The 14,379-nt window shown below is 43.6% G+C and overlaps 1 protein-coding gene across 7 annotated transcripts in view; it reads left to right on the forward strand.

The window, feature by feature from the left end:
• Positions 1-14,379, forward strand: part of COL19A1 (collagen type XIX alpha 1 chain) — a 1,277,374-nt gene that overhangs the window by 1,123,057 nt on the left and 139,938 nt on the right. For all 7 annotated transcript variants that reach the window (XM_063916766.1, XM_063916758.1, XM_063916759.1 and 4 more), the window contains 2 exons: positions 1,649-1,693; positions 14,194-14,256. In XM_063916766.1, the coding sequence (XP_063772836.1) occupies positions 1,649-1,693; positions 14,194-14,256 (108 nt within the window). The remainder of the gene's footprint in view (positions 1-1,648; positions 1,694-14,193; positions 14,257-14,379) is intronic.

The following is a 14,379-nucleotide window of genomic DNA, read 5'->3' on the forward strand; positions in this document are numbered from 1 at the left end:
CGCCTTGTACACCCGGTGCGTCGCCGCCATAAAAAGGGGCGGGGCTTCACAGGAGGGGCATGGCTTCAATTCCCGACCCCCTTTTTTCGTCACTTGGGGGGTTCTGGAGGTGCGTGCTGCCTCTCGTGGAGTGCTTTATGTGCAGTGCTGGCTCCTGCTCAGTGACAGGAGCCGAGTGCTGTACATAATGTAACAGTGCAGCACTCAGCTCCTGTCAATGTGCAGGAGCCGGCATTTTGGTGTCACCCCTCGGCGAGTGACACCCGGTTGCGGGCCGCCCCCCCCGCGCCCCCCTTGTGGCGCCACTGCAATAAGTACCATTCTGCAGTTAACTGAAACTTACCCACAGTGGATGCAGCTGTGGCTATTATTGGGATGCTCTCTGTATTGTACGACAGTCACTGGAATGCTGTTTGTATTATATGGCAGTCACTGGAGTGTTCCTTGCATTGTATGACAGTTACTGGGGCGCTCTCTATATTATATGGTGAACACTAGGATGCTCCCTGTATTTATCTGTCACAAGAATGGTACTGTAGTCTGTAAGTAGATTTATCTATTTTTTTACACTGCTGTGAAAATGTCAAACCATTGGCTGTTTGACAGTGTAAGAGACAACTGTGGCCATGCGTCATCCAACAGCTAGGACTTCCTGGACACAATTATTATCACTGGTAACTCTCTGATGCTAGATTACATGGTACACCCTGGTGTACACACTTTTTTGTTCAATCTGCCAGTGCAATGCTACAGCTACATGTGCTAGCTCCACTTACTGTGGGAGGCTCCTTTCTCAGTCACTGTGACTCCATCTACCATGTTAAATTGGCCTTGCTGAATTGGCTTTGCTTAACGTGGCGAAAGATGTGTACACACAGCAGCTGATTTTGAAAACTCTCCCATTCATCCATTCTGTGCATCCTCAGCATGATCCCCCTTTCAGCTCCTGCTCCATACACATGGTGCAGAGTATAGCACAGTGTTCACAGTGCTCCTTCCGGGTTCTATAGGATCGGATGGTTGCAGGAGCGTTATAAGCCATTTTCCGGCAAATGCTCCTGTATTGGTATTGCTTAAACACATATACAATTGTCGGATATTGAAAGAACGTCCCAATAATTGTATCTGTCTGTACCGACCTTAAGGATAACAGTTAGGTTACCCCACTGACTTTTTTTTTGAAGGGCACTGCCTAAAGTTAATCTGGTCCAGTCTACAAGCTACCCACTTGCAGAATTATTTTCAGGGCCACTATAAATTCCCAATCCACTCTTAACCACTCCCTTGCAACAATCGCATCATAGTAACTATGAGATTATTCCCATACAACCCAATCTCTAAATTTATCATGCCATTTTCTTTCTTTCTTTCTTTCTTTTTTTTTTACCAGATCTTAGTCGAGGAAGAAGGAGACAGTTCAGAAAAATATTTTCCTAGGTCATAGTGCAGCTTTAAAAGTCTTTTTACTGTAATAAGTACTGTAGGGGTGATTTACTAAACCTTTCTTATTGTACTGCAGCTTAATGGAGTTTTGGTCAGTAAGGCATCTGTATTAGAAAAGAATAAAAAAAAGCCCAGAGGAGCAATTGCAGTGTTTGTTATGTAGGATAATACAATTTGATTAAAACATCTTTCTTCATTTTAAAAGGGAAAGAATGGTGCTCCAGGTCCTTCAGGAATTCCAGGTGAACCGGTAAGTATGCATATTCAATTTGCTTTGCTACAGAATATTCTAGAGAATTGAGAATACAGGCATTTCAAAGTTCTAAGAACTGTCACTGCTGATCTCAATTTGGTAGCTGTGCGTCCCTGAGGTACACAGTATAGGTGATTTGAGACCTAAAAATCCCAGGGAAATACAGACACATTTCATCCAGAATTACTGAGGAGGCTCAGGGGATACACACCATATGTTTATGCTTGTGCTGCATGTTAATAGAACTTTGCTACACCATTAACAGTGCACAAATAAGTAGTTATTTATTACAGCAATTCTGGAAACGCAACGTTTAAGTTAAGTGCTAGGTCTTAATTAACCCCTTTCCTGTCAGATTACTCAAAAACACAATTTTCACAGTGTAAAAAGCATTTTACAGGCTCCAAATGGAACATTTTCAAATTGTGTCTCCCTTGGTACTGCATAATAAACTGTAGTTGAATTGAAATAAAACATAATTACATATTTGTTCACATCTTAGCCAGTGAAAACATTTGATCGCTTATAAAGGTTTTTGCCTGTGGTACACCATTTTTGTGATTATTACAATATTCATGTAAATTATTTAATTTCATAGATGCTAGCTTTAGTAGTATACTTTACTCCATTATTTATACTGTTATGTTTGAAGAATGTTTGCTTTCTGCTGCTGTATTTTAAAATACAGTCACGTGTCATTTCCATTTGTGCAACTAATCTAAACCAAGAGCAACAGGAAGCTACAATCTTCTTAATTGGGTCTTTTCTACAGTGTATTGTATTAACACAACATTGACTAAGGCTTGAATTGTTTCAGTCTTTATATTGTCTGACTTTGATAGTAGAGAATTGTTAAATAGTCTTGTCAAGAAATGGACTCCATCCAAATTCTGCTGGATAATGGCATACACTGTCAGTGACAATTTAACTTCAGTTATAAAATACAGAAGCAAGTATACAGTACAAGAAGGAAGTAAAATATGTGTATCGAACAGCCAAACTGTGTGACATGGCCAATTTTTAAGAAGGCTCACAGTGTAAGTTTATGTGCTCTTTTGGATTTCAGTATCGCAGATGATACTCAAATCTACTGTACCTATCCTCCCCAAATTTGTCACCATCTGTATTGGTCAGGGTCACTGAATGCCTTTGGATGTCATCTCACCACCTCAAACTTAATATTTCCAAAACAGAGCTACTTATATTTCTACCGGCCAATAGTTCGCTGCCTAGGTGCCATACTTGACTCAGAACTGTCCTTTGCTCCCCACATTCAATCTGTCTCAAGATCATGTTACATGCATTTAAAAAAACATATCCAAAATACGACCATACCTTACACAAGACACTGCAAAAACTCTAATCCATGCTCTCATTATCTCCCGTATTGATTATTGCAATAGTCTTCTTACTGGTCTTACCAAAGAGAGACTCTCACCACTACAATCCATTCTGAATGCAGCTGCGAGGCTAATCTTCCTTGCTAGATGTTCATCGTCTGCAGATCCACTCTGTCAGTCTCTCCATTGGTTACCTGTATTCTACCATATTCAATATAAAATACTTTTACTCACACATAAGGCCATTAACCATACTACACCAATGTACATCTCTTTGCTCATCTCAAAATATCTCCCAAACCGACCTCTCCGATCTTCACAAGATCTACGTCTCTCATCCACACTCATTACTTGCTCCCATGCACGATTGCAGGACTTTCTTCGGGCTGCACCCACTCTGTGGAATGCCCTACCACGCACAATAAGACTCTCCCCTAGTCTCCAAACCTTCAAACGTTCCCTGAAAACTCATCTCTTCAGGCTAGCTTATCACATTCCAAAACTGCTCACTCAACCTTCATAAGCTTTCCTATCCGATTATATCCCCACTGTACAGTCCGCATATATCCTCCACATATTTTCTCTTTCTTCACTTTCCCTTCTTTCTGACCAGGGTTCATCATTGCTGTGATGTGATATCATGCAACCCACCTAGAACCTTTGCAATCCGGTGGACAAATATGCAATAGATAATGCCTTTCCTTGTGTATCAATGCCTATTTCCCTATAGCTTGCGAGCAGGGCCTTCCTACCTCTGACTGTTGGTTTATTACCCAGTTTTGTTGTATCATTGTGTCCAATTATAAAGTGCAACGGAATTTGCTGCGCTATATAAGAAACTGTTAATAAATAAATGTGGGAACCTTAATCAAATGTCTAAAGGACCCCATACACTAGGATGACAATGCCCGATTTCATCCGATTTAGGGCATTCGGCCCGATATATCGGATGAAATCGGGCATTTTGGAGGGGTCTCCAATCTGATGTGCGTTCCTGTGAGCATCGGATCGGATCCTCTAGATTGAATGTGCTGCACATTCAATCTGGTCCGACCCTGCAGGCATGGCTGGGATCGGCCAGGATCGCCCAAGATACATTGTATGCAAGAGGACAGCATACGATGTATCTTGGGTGATCCTGCCCCCCGGGAGGCTGCCGGGGGTGATCGCCCGCGACATGTCAGATGGACATGTTGCAGTAGTGTATGGGGCCCTTAAAAGCTACATACAATGTTACCTTAATGGATGCCACCTAGACCTGGTTATATATTACCACTGAGAAATAAACTTGAAAATATTGTATGTCCTTTTAACATGCAGTAGGGCCTAATTCAGATCTGATCGCAGCAGCAAATTTGTTAGCAATTGGGCAAAACCATGTGCACTGCAGGGGGGGGGGTAGATATAACGGTTGCAGAGAGAATAAGATTTGAGTGTGGTGTGTTCAAACTGAAATCTAATTTGCAGTGTAAAAATAAAGCAGCCAGTATTTACCCTGCACAGAAACAAAATAACCCACACAAATCTAACTCTCTCTGCACATGTTACACCTGCCCCACCTCCAGTGCAGCATGGTTTTGCCTATTAGCTAACACATTTACTGCTGCGAACAGATCTGAATTAGGCCCACAATGTAAAGAGCATTGGATAATACATTTAAAAATTATTGATGGGAAATATGTATCATGTTCGCATTGTGAATAATGATAGAGACAAGCTCAGCCACAAATGTTCATTTTTTCTTTAACATGTATTATGTAAAGGAGGTAGAACCCCTAAATTAATTGTTTACAAACCCCCTATCTTTATTAAAGCTGTGTTGAAACAGACTGTTATTATGCCCTGGGAAGCATTATTTGGACATAATTGTATATTATTTGGAAGTAGTATATTGCTATCACAATGGCAAGTAAAAGTCAATTGACAAAAGCAGGCAGACAGACATTATAACCCTTAAAAGTGTAGTTCTTTCCTTAAGATATATTGCAAATAGAGCCAAGTTGTCAGTTTTCTACACTATAAAAAGGCATTTGGAAGTTGAAGTAAATCCTCATGGGAAAAGGACTTAAAGTCAGAGCAGAAGCTGAAGACAAGTTTTTGGAGAGTCAGCAACTTGCAAAGTAGGTGGCTCACAGGACAACAGCTTCAAGCACGGCTCAACAGTGGTCAGAGTGAGTCTCTGTTTTAGCTATGAAGAGTAGACTTTGAGTTGCAGGTTTTATCAGGTCAAGTGGCAGTAAGAAAGCCATTGCTAAGATGGCAAAATAAGGAAAATAGGTTTGCCTGGGCTATAGCGCACCACCAGTGAACTACTGAAGACTGGAAGGTCTTATGGACCAATGAATCAAAATCCATTGAGTAGATGAAAGGATGGTTCATCAGTGTGTGACACCAACAGTCAAATATGAAAGTGGAAGCCTGATGGTCTGGGGCTCTTATGCTGGATCAGAATATAACTGGGACCTTGCATAAAAATGACTACCACAACATCGAGTCTACACTTAGTTGGTTAAGGGTTTATACTATAGTGAAATAATCACACAAAACATGCCTCCAGGCTATGCCAGGTCTACCTTTGAATAAAAGAACAAGACTATAGGCTTCAAATCATGGAAGGCCAGCACAGTCTCCAGACTTAACCCCCATCAAGCTTGTTTGGGATGACATGGATAGAAGGGTGAAAGCAAAACAACCTTATGCAGCTCATTTGTGGAAATGTCTGAAACAGTGTTGGAAAGAGCCTTCTGAACAATACTGTATTTGATTTTCATTATAGATAGATATCTATTAAAGGTAGTTACTTTCATGAGACACAAATGTAGATTCATTTAATAAACAGATTGAGTTTATTTTAATTACAGAGTATATTGAGACAATAAACTGTGCAAATTTGAATAAAAGTATGAAAACTGTTCTAAACATTGGCATTAAAATACATTTTAATTGCCGTGGGGCAATACTGTATTTTGACTATGTGTAGACTGCACACAGATAACACAGTGGGCAGGAAGATGGGTTGGTTAGGTTTGGTAGTGTTTAGGTGAAAGAAGTGGGCTCACTTTGGAACTGATGCAGATATGCATGCTAACCAAATGCATCTGGACTTGCGACTTAACAATACTGCTACATGGCATTCATACATCTTATGATTCAGGGATATGGCTAATGCAGATGTGCACTGATAATAGTGATGGTCTATGGGCATGACCAACTTGTCTTCGACTCTGCACTAGGCCATTTATATGCACATTTCTGCAATGGTATGGCGTTGTTGTTTAAAACAATAAATGGAATCTATACTTAGGTTGGCTATACATCAGAACGATGTGTAACTGGCCAATTTGGTGGGCGATGGGACCCTGCATTGGCAAGTGCATTCACATTTCCCTATGCAGGGGGTGACGGAGTGATGGAGGATGCCATACTGCAACTGGCAGCATTGCATCATTAGTGATGTCTTCTGGTTCACCCTGCTGCAGGGCCAACCAAAAGACTTCGCTAACAACCGTGGAAGCAAGCAAATTGGGCATACAGACTGCCCAATATCCCCTAATTTGTTGTTCCGATTTGCCCGGAAATTACAAATTAGGCCGATATTGGCGTAGTGTGTACCTGGCCTTACGCTTAACTAAGTTAATACTTTGCAGGAATCTTTTGTTTGGCAAAACATAGAAACACAGAATGTTGATTACATATAAAGAACAAGTGTCTCGTCTAGTCTGTCCATATCACTCATCAAGTCAACATGTTTGGAAAAGGATAATTAAGTGCAACAATAACATACAATTTGCACTGTATAGCAAACCATTCTTAAAAAGCAACTTCTCATGCATGTCAGTCTGTCCATGGTTTGATTCATAGCTATTGTTCCAGACGGTGTGATGAAATCTGATGTGCTGTCACAATGTTCTAAAACCCCATACTCGTTTGAGAATAGGATAACTGAAGAATAATGTGGCCAGGAGTAAAAAACCGGTTGAAAGAGAAATATAAGCATGAAAGAAAGAAAGAAAGAAAATAATATATATATATATATATATATATATATACACACAGTGTGTGTATATATATATATATATATATATATATATATGTGTATATATATAATGTTTTATAAAAAGTAGTTAAAAGCACCTGGGTAGTAGGTTGTTATGCACACCAGTGCCAGCAGGAATGTACTGGTGTCTGAACGGTGAGGGATGCAAAACAAATGAACTCACAGACAGACTGGGGAATATGACATTACATACACAGAAGGTGATAGGGTAACAAAATAAACACAAAGTGAACAGAGAAGCCCAAAGGCTAAGAAACTGGGTGTCTCCCTAGTATTAGAAATGCTCAGATGGAAAGAAGCGAGATGTAGTGATTTAATATGTAGAGAACCCGAAATGCTGTTGCTAAGGGCAACAGCAAAACCCTAAAGGGTTACCAACGGGTGTGGCAGTAAACTCCTTGGTCAGAGATGGAATAATAGACACAAGGAGAGTCTCCACAATCCTAGTCCTCACTTGCAGTGCACTGGTTCAGCTTACTGCCACTAAACTGACACCTGAACACCTTGCACAGTGAGAAAGGATTTTGGCAGGCAAGTCTGAGAATACAGCCGCAAACTTGCTAGGTTCACAGAGTAGCAAAAGAACCCCAGCAGGTTAAACGACTGACTCCAGTCTTACTGCTAGGTCTGGATTGGCAGAGTGTAATACCAAATCCCAAGGCCTATTTGCAGTAAGCAACAAACAAATACAAAGTTTACACAGTACTAGCTAGCTTTCAGGAACTGACTAACCAACAAAGATTCAGCAGCATCTGCCTAACATGAGAAGAGGGTTTATATAGCAGGTGCTGTCCACGCCCCACTCAGACCTCACAGACTGTGAGCACAAAAACCAGCACCGGATCCCCTGCCGTGCACAGAACCTGTAACCACTGCACAGCAAAAGACCCGAACCGGAGTATCAGCTACGCTCAGGTTACTCCGCTAGCACTTGTCTCCCGATTGCCATGACGACGTGGCAGCACAGAGCAGGAGACCCTAACAGTACCCCCCCCTCTGACGAGGGGTCAAAGAACCCCTACCACCGGGTTTATCGGGGAACTGCGAGAAGAAAGAGCGTAACAGTCTGGGGGCATGAAGATCACAACTGCGCACCCACGACCGCTCCTCCGGGCCATACCCCTTCCAGTGCACCAAAAATGACAGCCGACCCCGAACCATCTTGGAGTCAAGAATCCTTTCAAAAACAAACTCCCTCTGGCCACGTATCAGAAGAGGGGAAGGTCTTCCACTGGAAGAAGGATTACTAATCGCCCGTTTTAAAAGGGAACAATGAAATGTTTTATTGATACCCAAAGAACGGGGTAGATCTAACTGAAATGCCACCGGATTGATAACCCTAGTGATCTTATAAGGACCGATGAACCGGGGACCTAACTTATGAGATGGCTGTCTCAACTTCAAATTCTTGGTAGACAACCAGACGAAGTCTCCTAATTTGAAGCTGCAGGGTCTTTTCCGCTTATCAAAAACCCTTTTGGTCACTAATGACACAGACACAAGGGCTTTCTTCACTTTCCTCCAAATACCTCTAAGGACCGAAACCACAGAGGAACCACCAGGCGTGGAGTCCAGGGGGTCAAAAGAATTGGCCTTAGGATGATGCCCATACACACAAAGGAAGGGAGAGATCCCTGTAGCAGAGTGAGCCGCGTTGTTATAGGCAAACTCCGCCATGGACAGATGAGCCACCCAGTCAGTCTGACACTTGGAGACATAACACCTGAGGAACTGCTCCAAGGACTGGTTCACCCTTTCAGTCTGCCCATTAGACTGCGGATGGTAGCCTGACGACAAGCTGACAGAAATCTGGAGATCGGAACAAAATGCCCTCCAGAATTTGGCCACAAACTGGGATCCGCGGTCAGAGACCACATCAAGTGGCAACCCGTGGAGGCGCACAACATGCAGCATAAATAATTCAGACAGGCGTCTGGCCGATGGCAGCCCAACCAATGGAACGAAGTGCGCCATCTTCGAAAACCTGTCAACGACAACCCAGATGGCTGTCATCCCCGAGGATTTGGGCAAGTCCACCACAAAATCCATTGAAATGTGGGTCCATGGCTTAGATGGAATAGAGAGTGGATGTAATGGGCCAACAGGAACCCCTCTAGGAGTCTTATTTCGGGCACAGATGTCACATGCCCGAACCCACTGATCCACATCCCTAGCCACCGAGGGCCACCACACCGCCCTAAATAGCAACTCCCGAGTTCTGGCAATACCCGGGTGACCTGCCGACTTCTTGGCATGGAATTCCAGGAACACTCGCTGTCTTAACCTAGGAGGCACAAACAAAAGACCTATCGGAAGGTCTGGAGGAGCCTGCTCCTGTGCTCTAAGGACTAATTAAAAGAGGTCCTGGGTAATGCCCACTTTAATACATGATGGGGACACAATGGGCAATGGCTCCTCGGTGGTCTCCTGGATTGGAGCAAAACTCTGCGAGAGCGCATCAGCCTTGATGTTTATTGATCCAGGGCGATATGTTATCAAAAAATTAAAGCGAGCAAAAAACAAAGCCCATCGTGCCTGCCTGGCATTGAGGCGCTTCGCTGACTCTAAATATGCCAAATTCTTATGGTCGGTGAGAATTGAGACCACAAACTTAGCCCCCTCAAGCCAGTGTCTCCACTCCTCGAGTGCATCCTTAATAGCCAACAATTCCCGGTTACCCACGTCATAATTCATCTCGGCAGGCGAAAATTTACGGGAAAAGTAAGCACAGGGATGAAGGCGATTATCAGACACCCCTATCTGAGAGAGCACTGCCCCAATACCCATCTCAGAGGCATCCACCTCCACCACAAAAGGACGCTCTGGATCTGGGTGTCGCAGCACCTTGGCCGAGACAAATGCCCTTTTGAGACGGGCAAAAGCCGCTTTGGCCTCACAAGACCAGTGAGCAACATCCGCCCCTTTCTTAGTGAGTGCCACCAAGGGCGCCACTATAGACGAAAATCCAGCGATAAATCGTCTATAAAAATTTGCAAAGCCCAGAAAACGCTGAAGCGCCTTCAAACTAGTGGGCTGCACCCAATCCAGGACTGCCTGTACCTTGGAACCCTCCATTTGGAAACCTTCTGGGGAGATAATATATCCTAGAAATGCGATTTGCTGAACTTCAAATTCGCACTTCTCCAGCTTCGCCCCAAGCTGGTGGTCTCTGAGTTTCTGGAGGACTAAGCGTACATGCTTCCGATGTTCCTCCAGGGAATTGGAGAAGATTAGGATGTCATCTAAGTATACAACTAAGAATCTATCCAAATATTCCCTGAGCACATCGTTCATGAAGTCCTGGAAGACTGCCGGGGCATTACAGAGCCCAAAAGGCATCACCAAATATTCATAATGCCCTGAGTGAGTATTAAAGGCAGTCTTCCATTCATCCCCCTCTCTTATTCGGATTAGATTGTACGTACCGCGTAGGTCAATCTTAGAAATAATGGTGGCAGTACGAAGCTGGTCAAACAAGACCGAAATGAGAGGCAGTGGGTATGAGTTTTTAATCGTGATACGGTTCAATTCCCTGAAGTCGATGCAGGGTCGCAACGAACCGTCCTTTTTACCCACGAAGAAGAACCCCGACCCAACTGGAGACTGTGAAGGTCTGATAAATCCCTTAGCCAAGTTCTCCTGAATGTACTCTGCCATAGCCTGAGTCTCAGGACGTGACAGGGACGAAACAATCAGTACCCCAACTAAGAATCTCCCCAGAGACCCAGTCAAATTGAGGATTGTGGGCCCTTAACCAGGGTAACCCCAACACCAATGGGGCAAAAGTACAGACAGTCACATAAAAGGACAATTTTTCAGAGTGTGTGGCTCCAATAAACAAAGAAATCTGGCTAGTGCAAAAGGTAATTTTACCCTGGGATTATGGTTCCCCGTTTAACCCACAAATCTCAATTTCCGATGCCAAGGGTACTAAGGGAACAGAGTGTTTCAGGGCGAATTGGCGGTCCATGAAAACCCCGTCGGCCCCACTGTCCACAAAGGCCTCAGTCTTGACAGTTTGACCGAGGATCTTCAAGGTCACCGGAATGATAAAAGTCTTCTTGGGAAATTCCGACTTCTGACCTGACAGGATATTTCCCATCACCCTCAGGCCCTGAAGTTTTCCGGCTTTTCTGGGCATGATACTACCACATGACCTTTATTCCCACAGTACTAACATAACCCCTGCTGTCTCCTCCGCGTCTTCTCACGCGAGGAGAGGCGGGTAGCCCCAATCTGCATAGGCTCCTCGGAAAATTCCTCAGAGTCTGAGGTTCCCTTGGGAAAGAAGGAAACCTCGGTCTCCCTTTCAAGCCTGCGCTCTCTCAGCCGTCTATCCACCCGAATGGATAACTGCATGAGCTGATCCAAGCTATCAGGCAAGGGATATTGTACCAGTTGGTCTTTTAACTGGTTAGAAAGACCTCTTCGGTACTGGTGTCTCAGGGCTGGGTCATTCCACTGGGTATCATGGGCCAACCTCCGAAACTTCGTACAATAAACCTCAACTGGCCTTCGCCCTTGCTTAAGGATCGAAATTTGAGCCTCGGCTGAGGCCGTCTTGTCAGGGTCATCATACAACATGCCCAGTGCCGTAAAAAAAGCATCAACACTTTTAAGCGACGGACAGTCAGGCTGCAACCCATATGCCCAGACCTGTGGGTCTCCTTGTAGCAAGGAAATCACTATGCCCACCCGCTGAATCTCCGACCCAGAAGACTGAGGCCTAAGCTGGAAATATAGCTTGCAGCTCTCCTTGAAACAAAAGAACTGCGAGCGATCTCCAGAAAAACGATCCGGGAGATTTACTTTCGGCTCCTTAACCCCTGAAGGTACTGCTGCTGCGGGAGCTCCGCCAGCGGCCTGCGAGGTGTGCATTTTAATGGACAAATCATTAAATTGTCGAGTCAGGACCTGCACCTGATCGACCACCTGTTGCAAAGTATTTTGAGGGGTATGCTCCATATTCCCACAAAATTTCAACAGGAGAATTAGGCTGCTGAATATGTTATGCACACCAGTGCCAGCAGGAATGTACTGGTGTCTGAACGGTGAGGGATGCAAAACAAATGAACTCACAGACAGACTGGGGAATATGACTACATACACAGAAGGTGATAGGGTAACAAAATAAACACAAAGTGAACAGAGAAGCCCAAAGGCTAAGAAACTGGGTGTCTCCCTAGTATTAGAAATGCTCAGATGGAAAGAAGCGAGATGTAGTGATTTAATATGTAGAGAACCCGAAATGCTGTTGCTAAGGGCAACAGCAAAACCCTAAAGGGTTACCAACGGGTGTGGCAGTAAACTCCTTGGTCAGAGATGGAATAATAGACACAAGGAGAGTCTCCACAATCCTAGTCCTCACTTGCAGTGCACTGGTTCAGCTTACTGCCACTAAACTGACACCTGAACACCTTGCACAGTGAGAAAGGATTTTGGCAGGCAAGTCTGAGAATACAGCCGCAAACTTGCTAGGTTCACAGAGTAGCAAAAGAACCCCAGCAGGTTAAACGACTGACTCCAGTCTTACTGCTAGGTCTGGATTGGCAGAGTGTAATACCAAATCCCAAGGCCTATTTTCAGTAAGCAACAAACAAATACAAAGTTTACACAGTACTAGCTAGCTTTCAGGAACTGACTAACCAACAAAGATTCAGCAGCATCTGCCTAAACTGAGAAGAGGGTTTATATAGCAGGTGCTGTCCACGCCCCACTCAGACCTCACAGACTGTGAGCACAAAAACCAGCACCGGATCCCCTGCCGTGCACAGAGCCTGTAACCACTGCACAGCAAAAGACCCGAACCGGAGTATCAGCTACGCTCAGGTTACTCCGCTAGCACTTGTCTCCCGATTGCCATGACGACGTGGCAGCACAGAGCAGGAGACCCTAACATAGGTTTAATCGTCCTCTGTAGTTTTACCTATTAGAGTATAATACACAGAGAGTGGTTAGTAGGGAGACAGTAGAGAAGATGCAGGAAATGTCTCCTATGCAGCATGTAAGTAGGTTTGAGTTATCAGGAGTCAGGCTGATTATTGGGCAGTTATTTATGTAGCATAAACAAAAATCAAATGTATAATTGCGCATACCCTGTTAACATGGTTACATATATAACATCACTCATAGGATGAACCTCCTGATTCGTAGTGACCAGCCTTCCTTTTTCAAAACAGTTCACAGAAGAAGGAGCAACAATCCTTTTTAAAGCAAAATTAGTCCCTCAAAAAAATCCAACAATGGGATATATAAACTCCAAGAAAAGAAAGGACTCAATAGTGCAGACATCCAAATATAAAGAGAAAACTTTTTAATGGTTTAGATTTTGCACTCACAAGCGTTCAAATTATAAAGCATGCAGTAAATTGCTGGTACACGGAAACATCAAATCATGTAGTTCTCTTGATAGTTCTCAAAATCCGGTTGATATTCAATAAGAATGCTAGAAAATGGAATGAACGCAATAGTGCAGACACCCACTTATAGGGAAAATATGTAATTAAAAATTAAATGCACTCACAAACGTTCATAGATAAAGACGTATAACAAATCACCGGTGGCAGAGGTACACATATACTCATCGGGCAATATAGTTCCAAGGGTCCCACAGAGTTCCAGATACTCAAATGTTCACCACAAGGTAAATCCAAGTATGGTTCCTCCGTTTCCAGTATATAAAAACAAGCCACACCGCATCCGTTTTAGACACAGATATTATATCGTCTCTGTAAGCGTGTGTCTAGCTGTAGGGAGGCATCGGGGACAATTGAAAACCCCATGGGGGAATCAATTACCTGTGGTAATTTACTACTGCTAATAGAATTCCTTCCTTTGTCTGTTCCACCTGCAGTCCAGCTCATAATCAGCACCACAGTCTCACTGTTGTCTTCTCCTCCTAGCACTGTTAGGACAGAACAGTACTCCCCCCTTCCCTGGCCACAGGTGGTGACAGAAGGGAATGGTCCTATCCTAACCCCCAGCAATGGCATGCACAATGACCTGGTGTATTACATGTGCAAAATACTAGTCTGCCTTAAATGTGCAATGTCCTTATAGACAGATACAGCTATTATTAATATTTTATCATTTCATTTTAGGGCGAGCGAGGACCAGTAGGAGATATTGGCTTTCCTGGACCTGAAGGTCCTCCAGGGCCACCGGTAAGTACCCATCCATTACTTTTTCTTTTTTCATACAAATACAATTAATTTTTAATTTCATTTTGTTTATGCAAACTATTGTATTAGGTTTAATTAATGTCATTACAAAATTATTTGTTTGTA

This window comes from Pseudophryne corroboree, chromosome 4 (genome assembly GCF_028390025.1).
Source record: "Pseudophryne corroboree isolate aPseCor3 chromosome 4, aPseCor3.hap2, whole genome shotgun sequence".
Taxonomy (NCBI): domain Eukaryota; kingdom Metazoa; phylum Chordata; class Amphibia; order Anura; family Myobatrachidae; genus Pseudophryne; species Pseudophryne corroboree.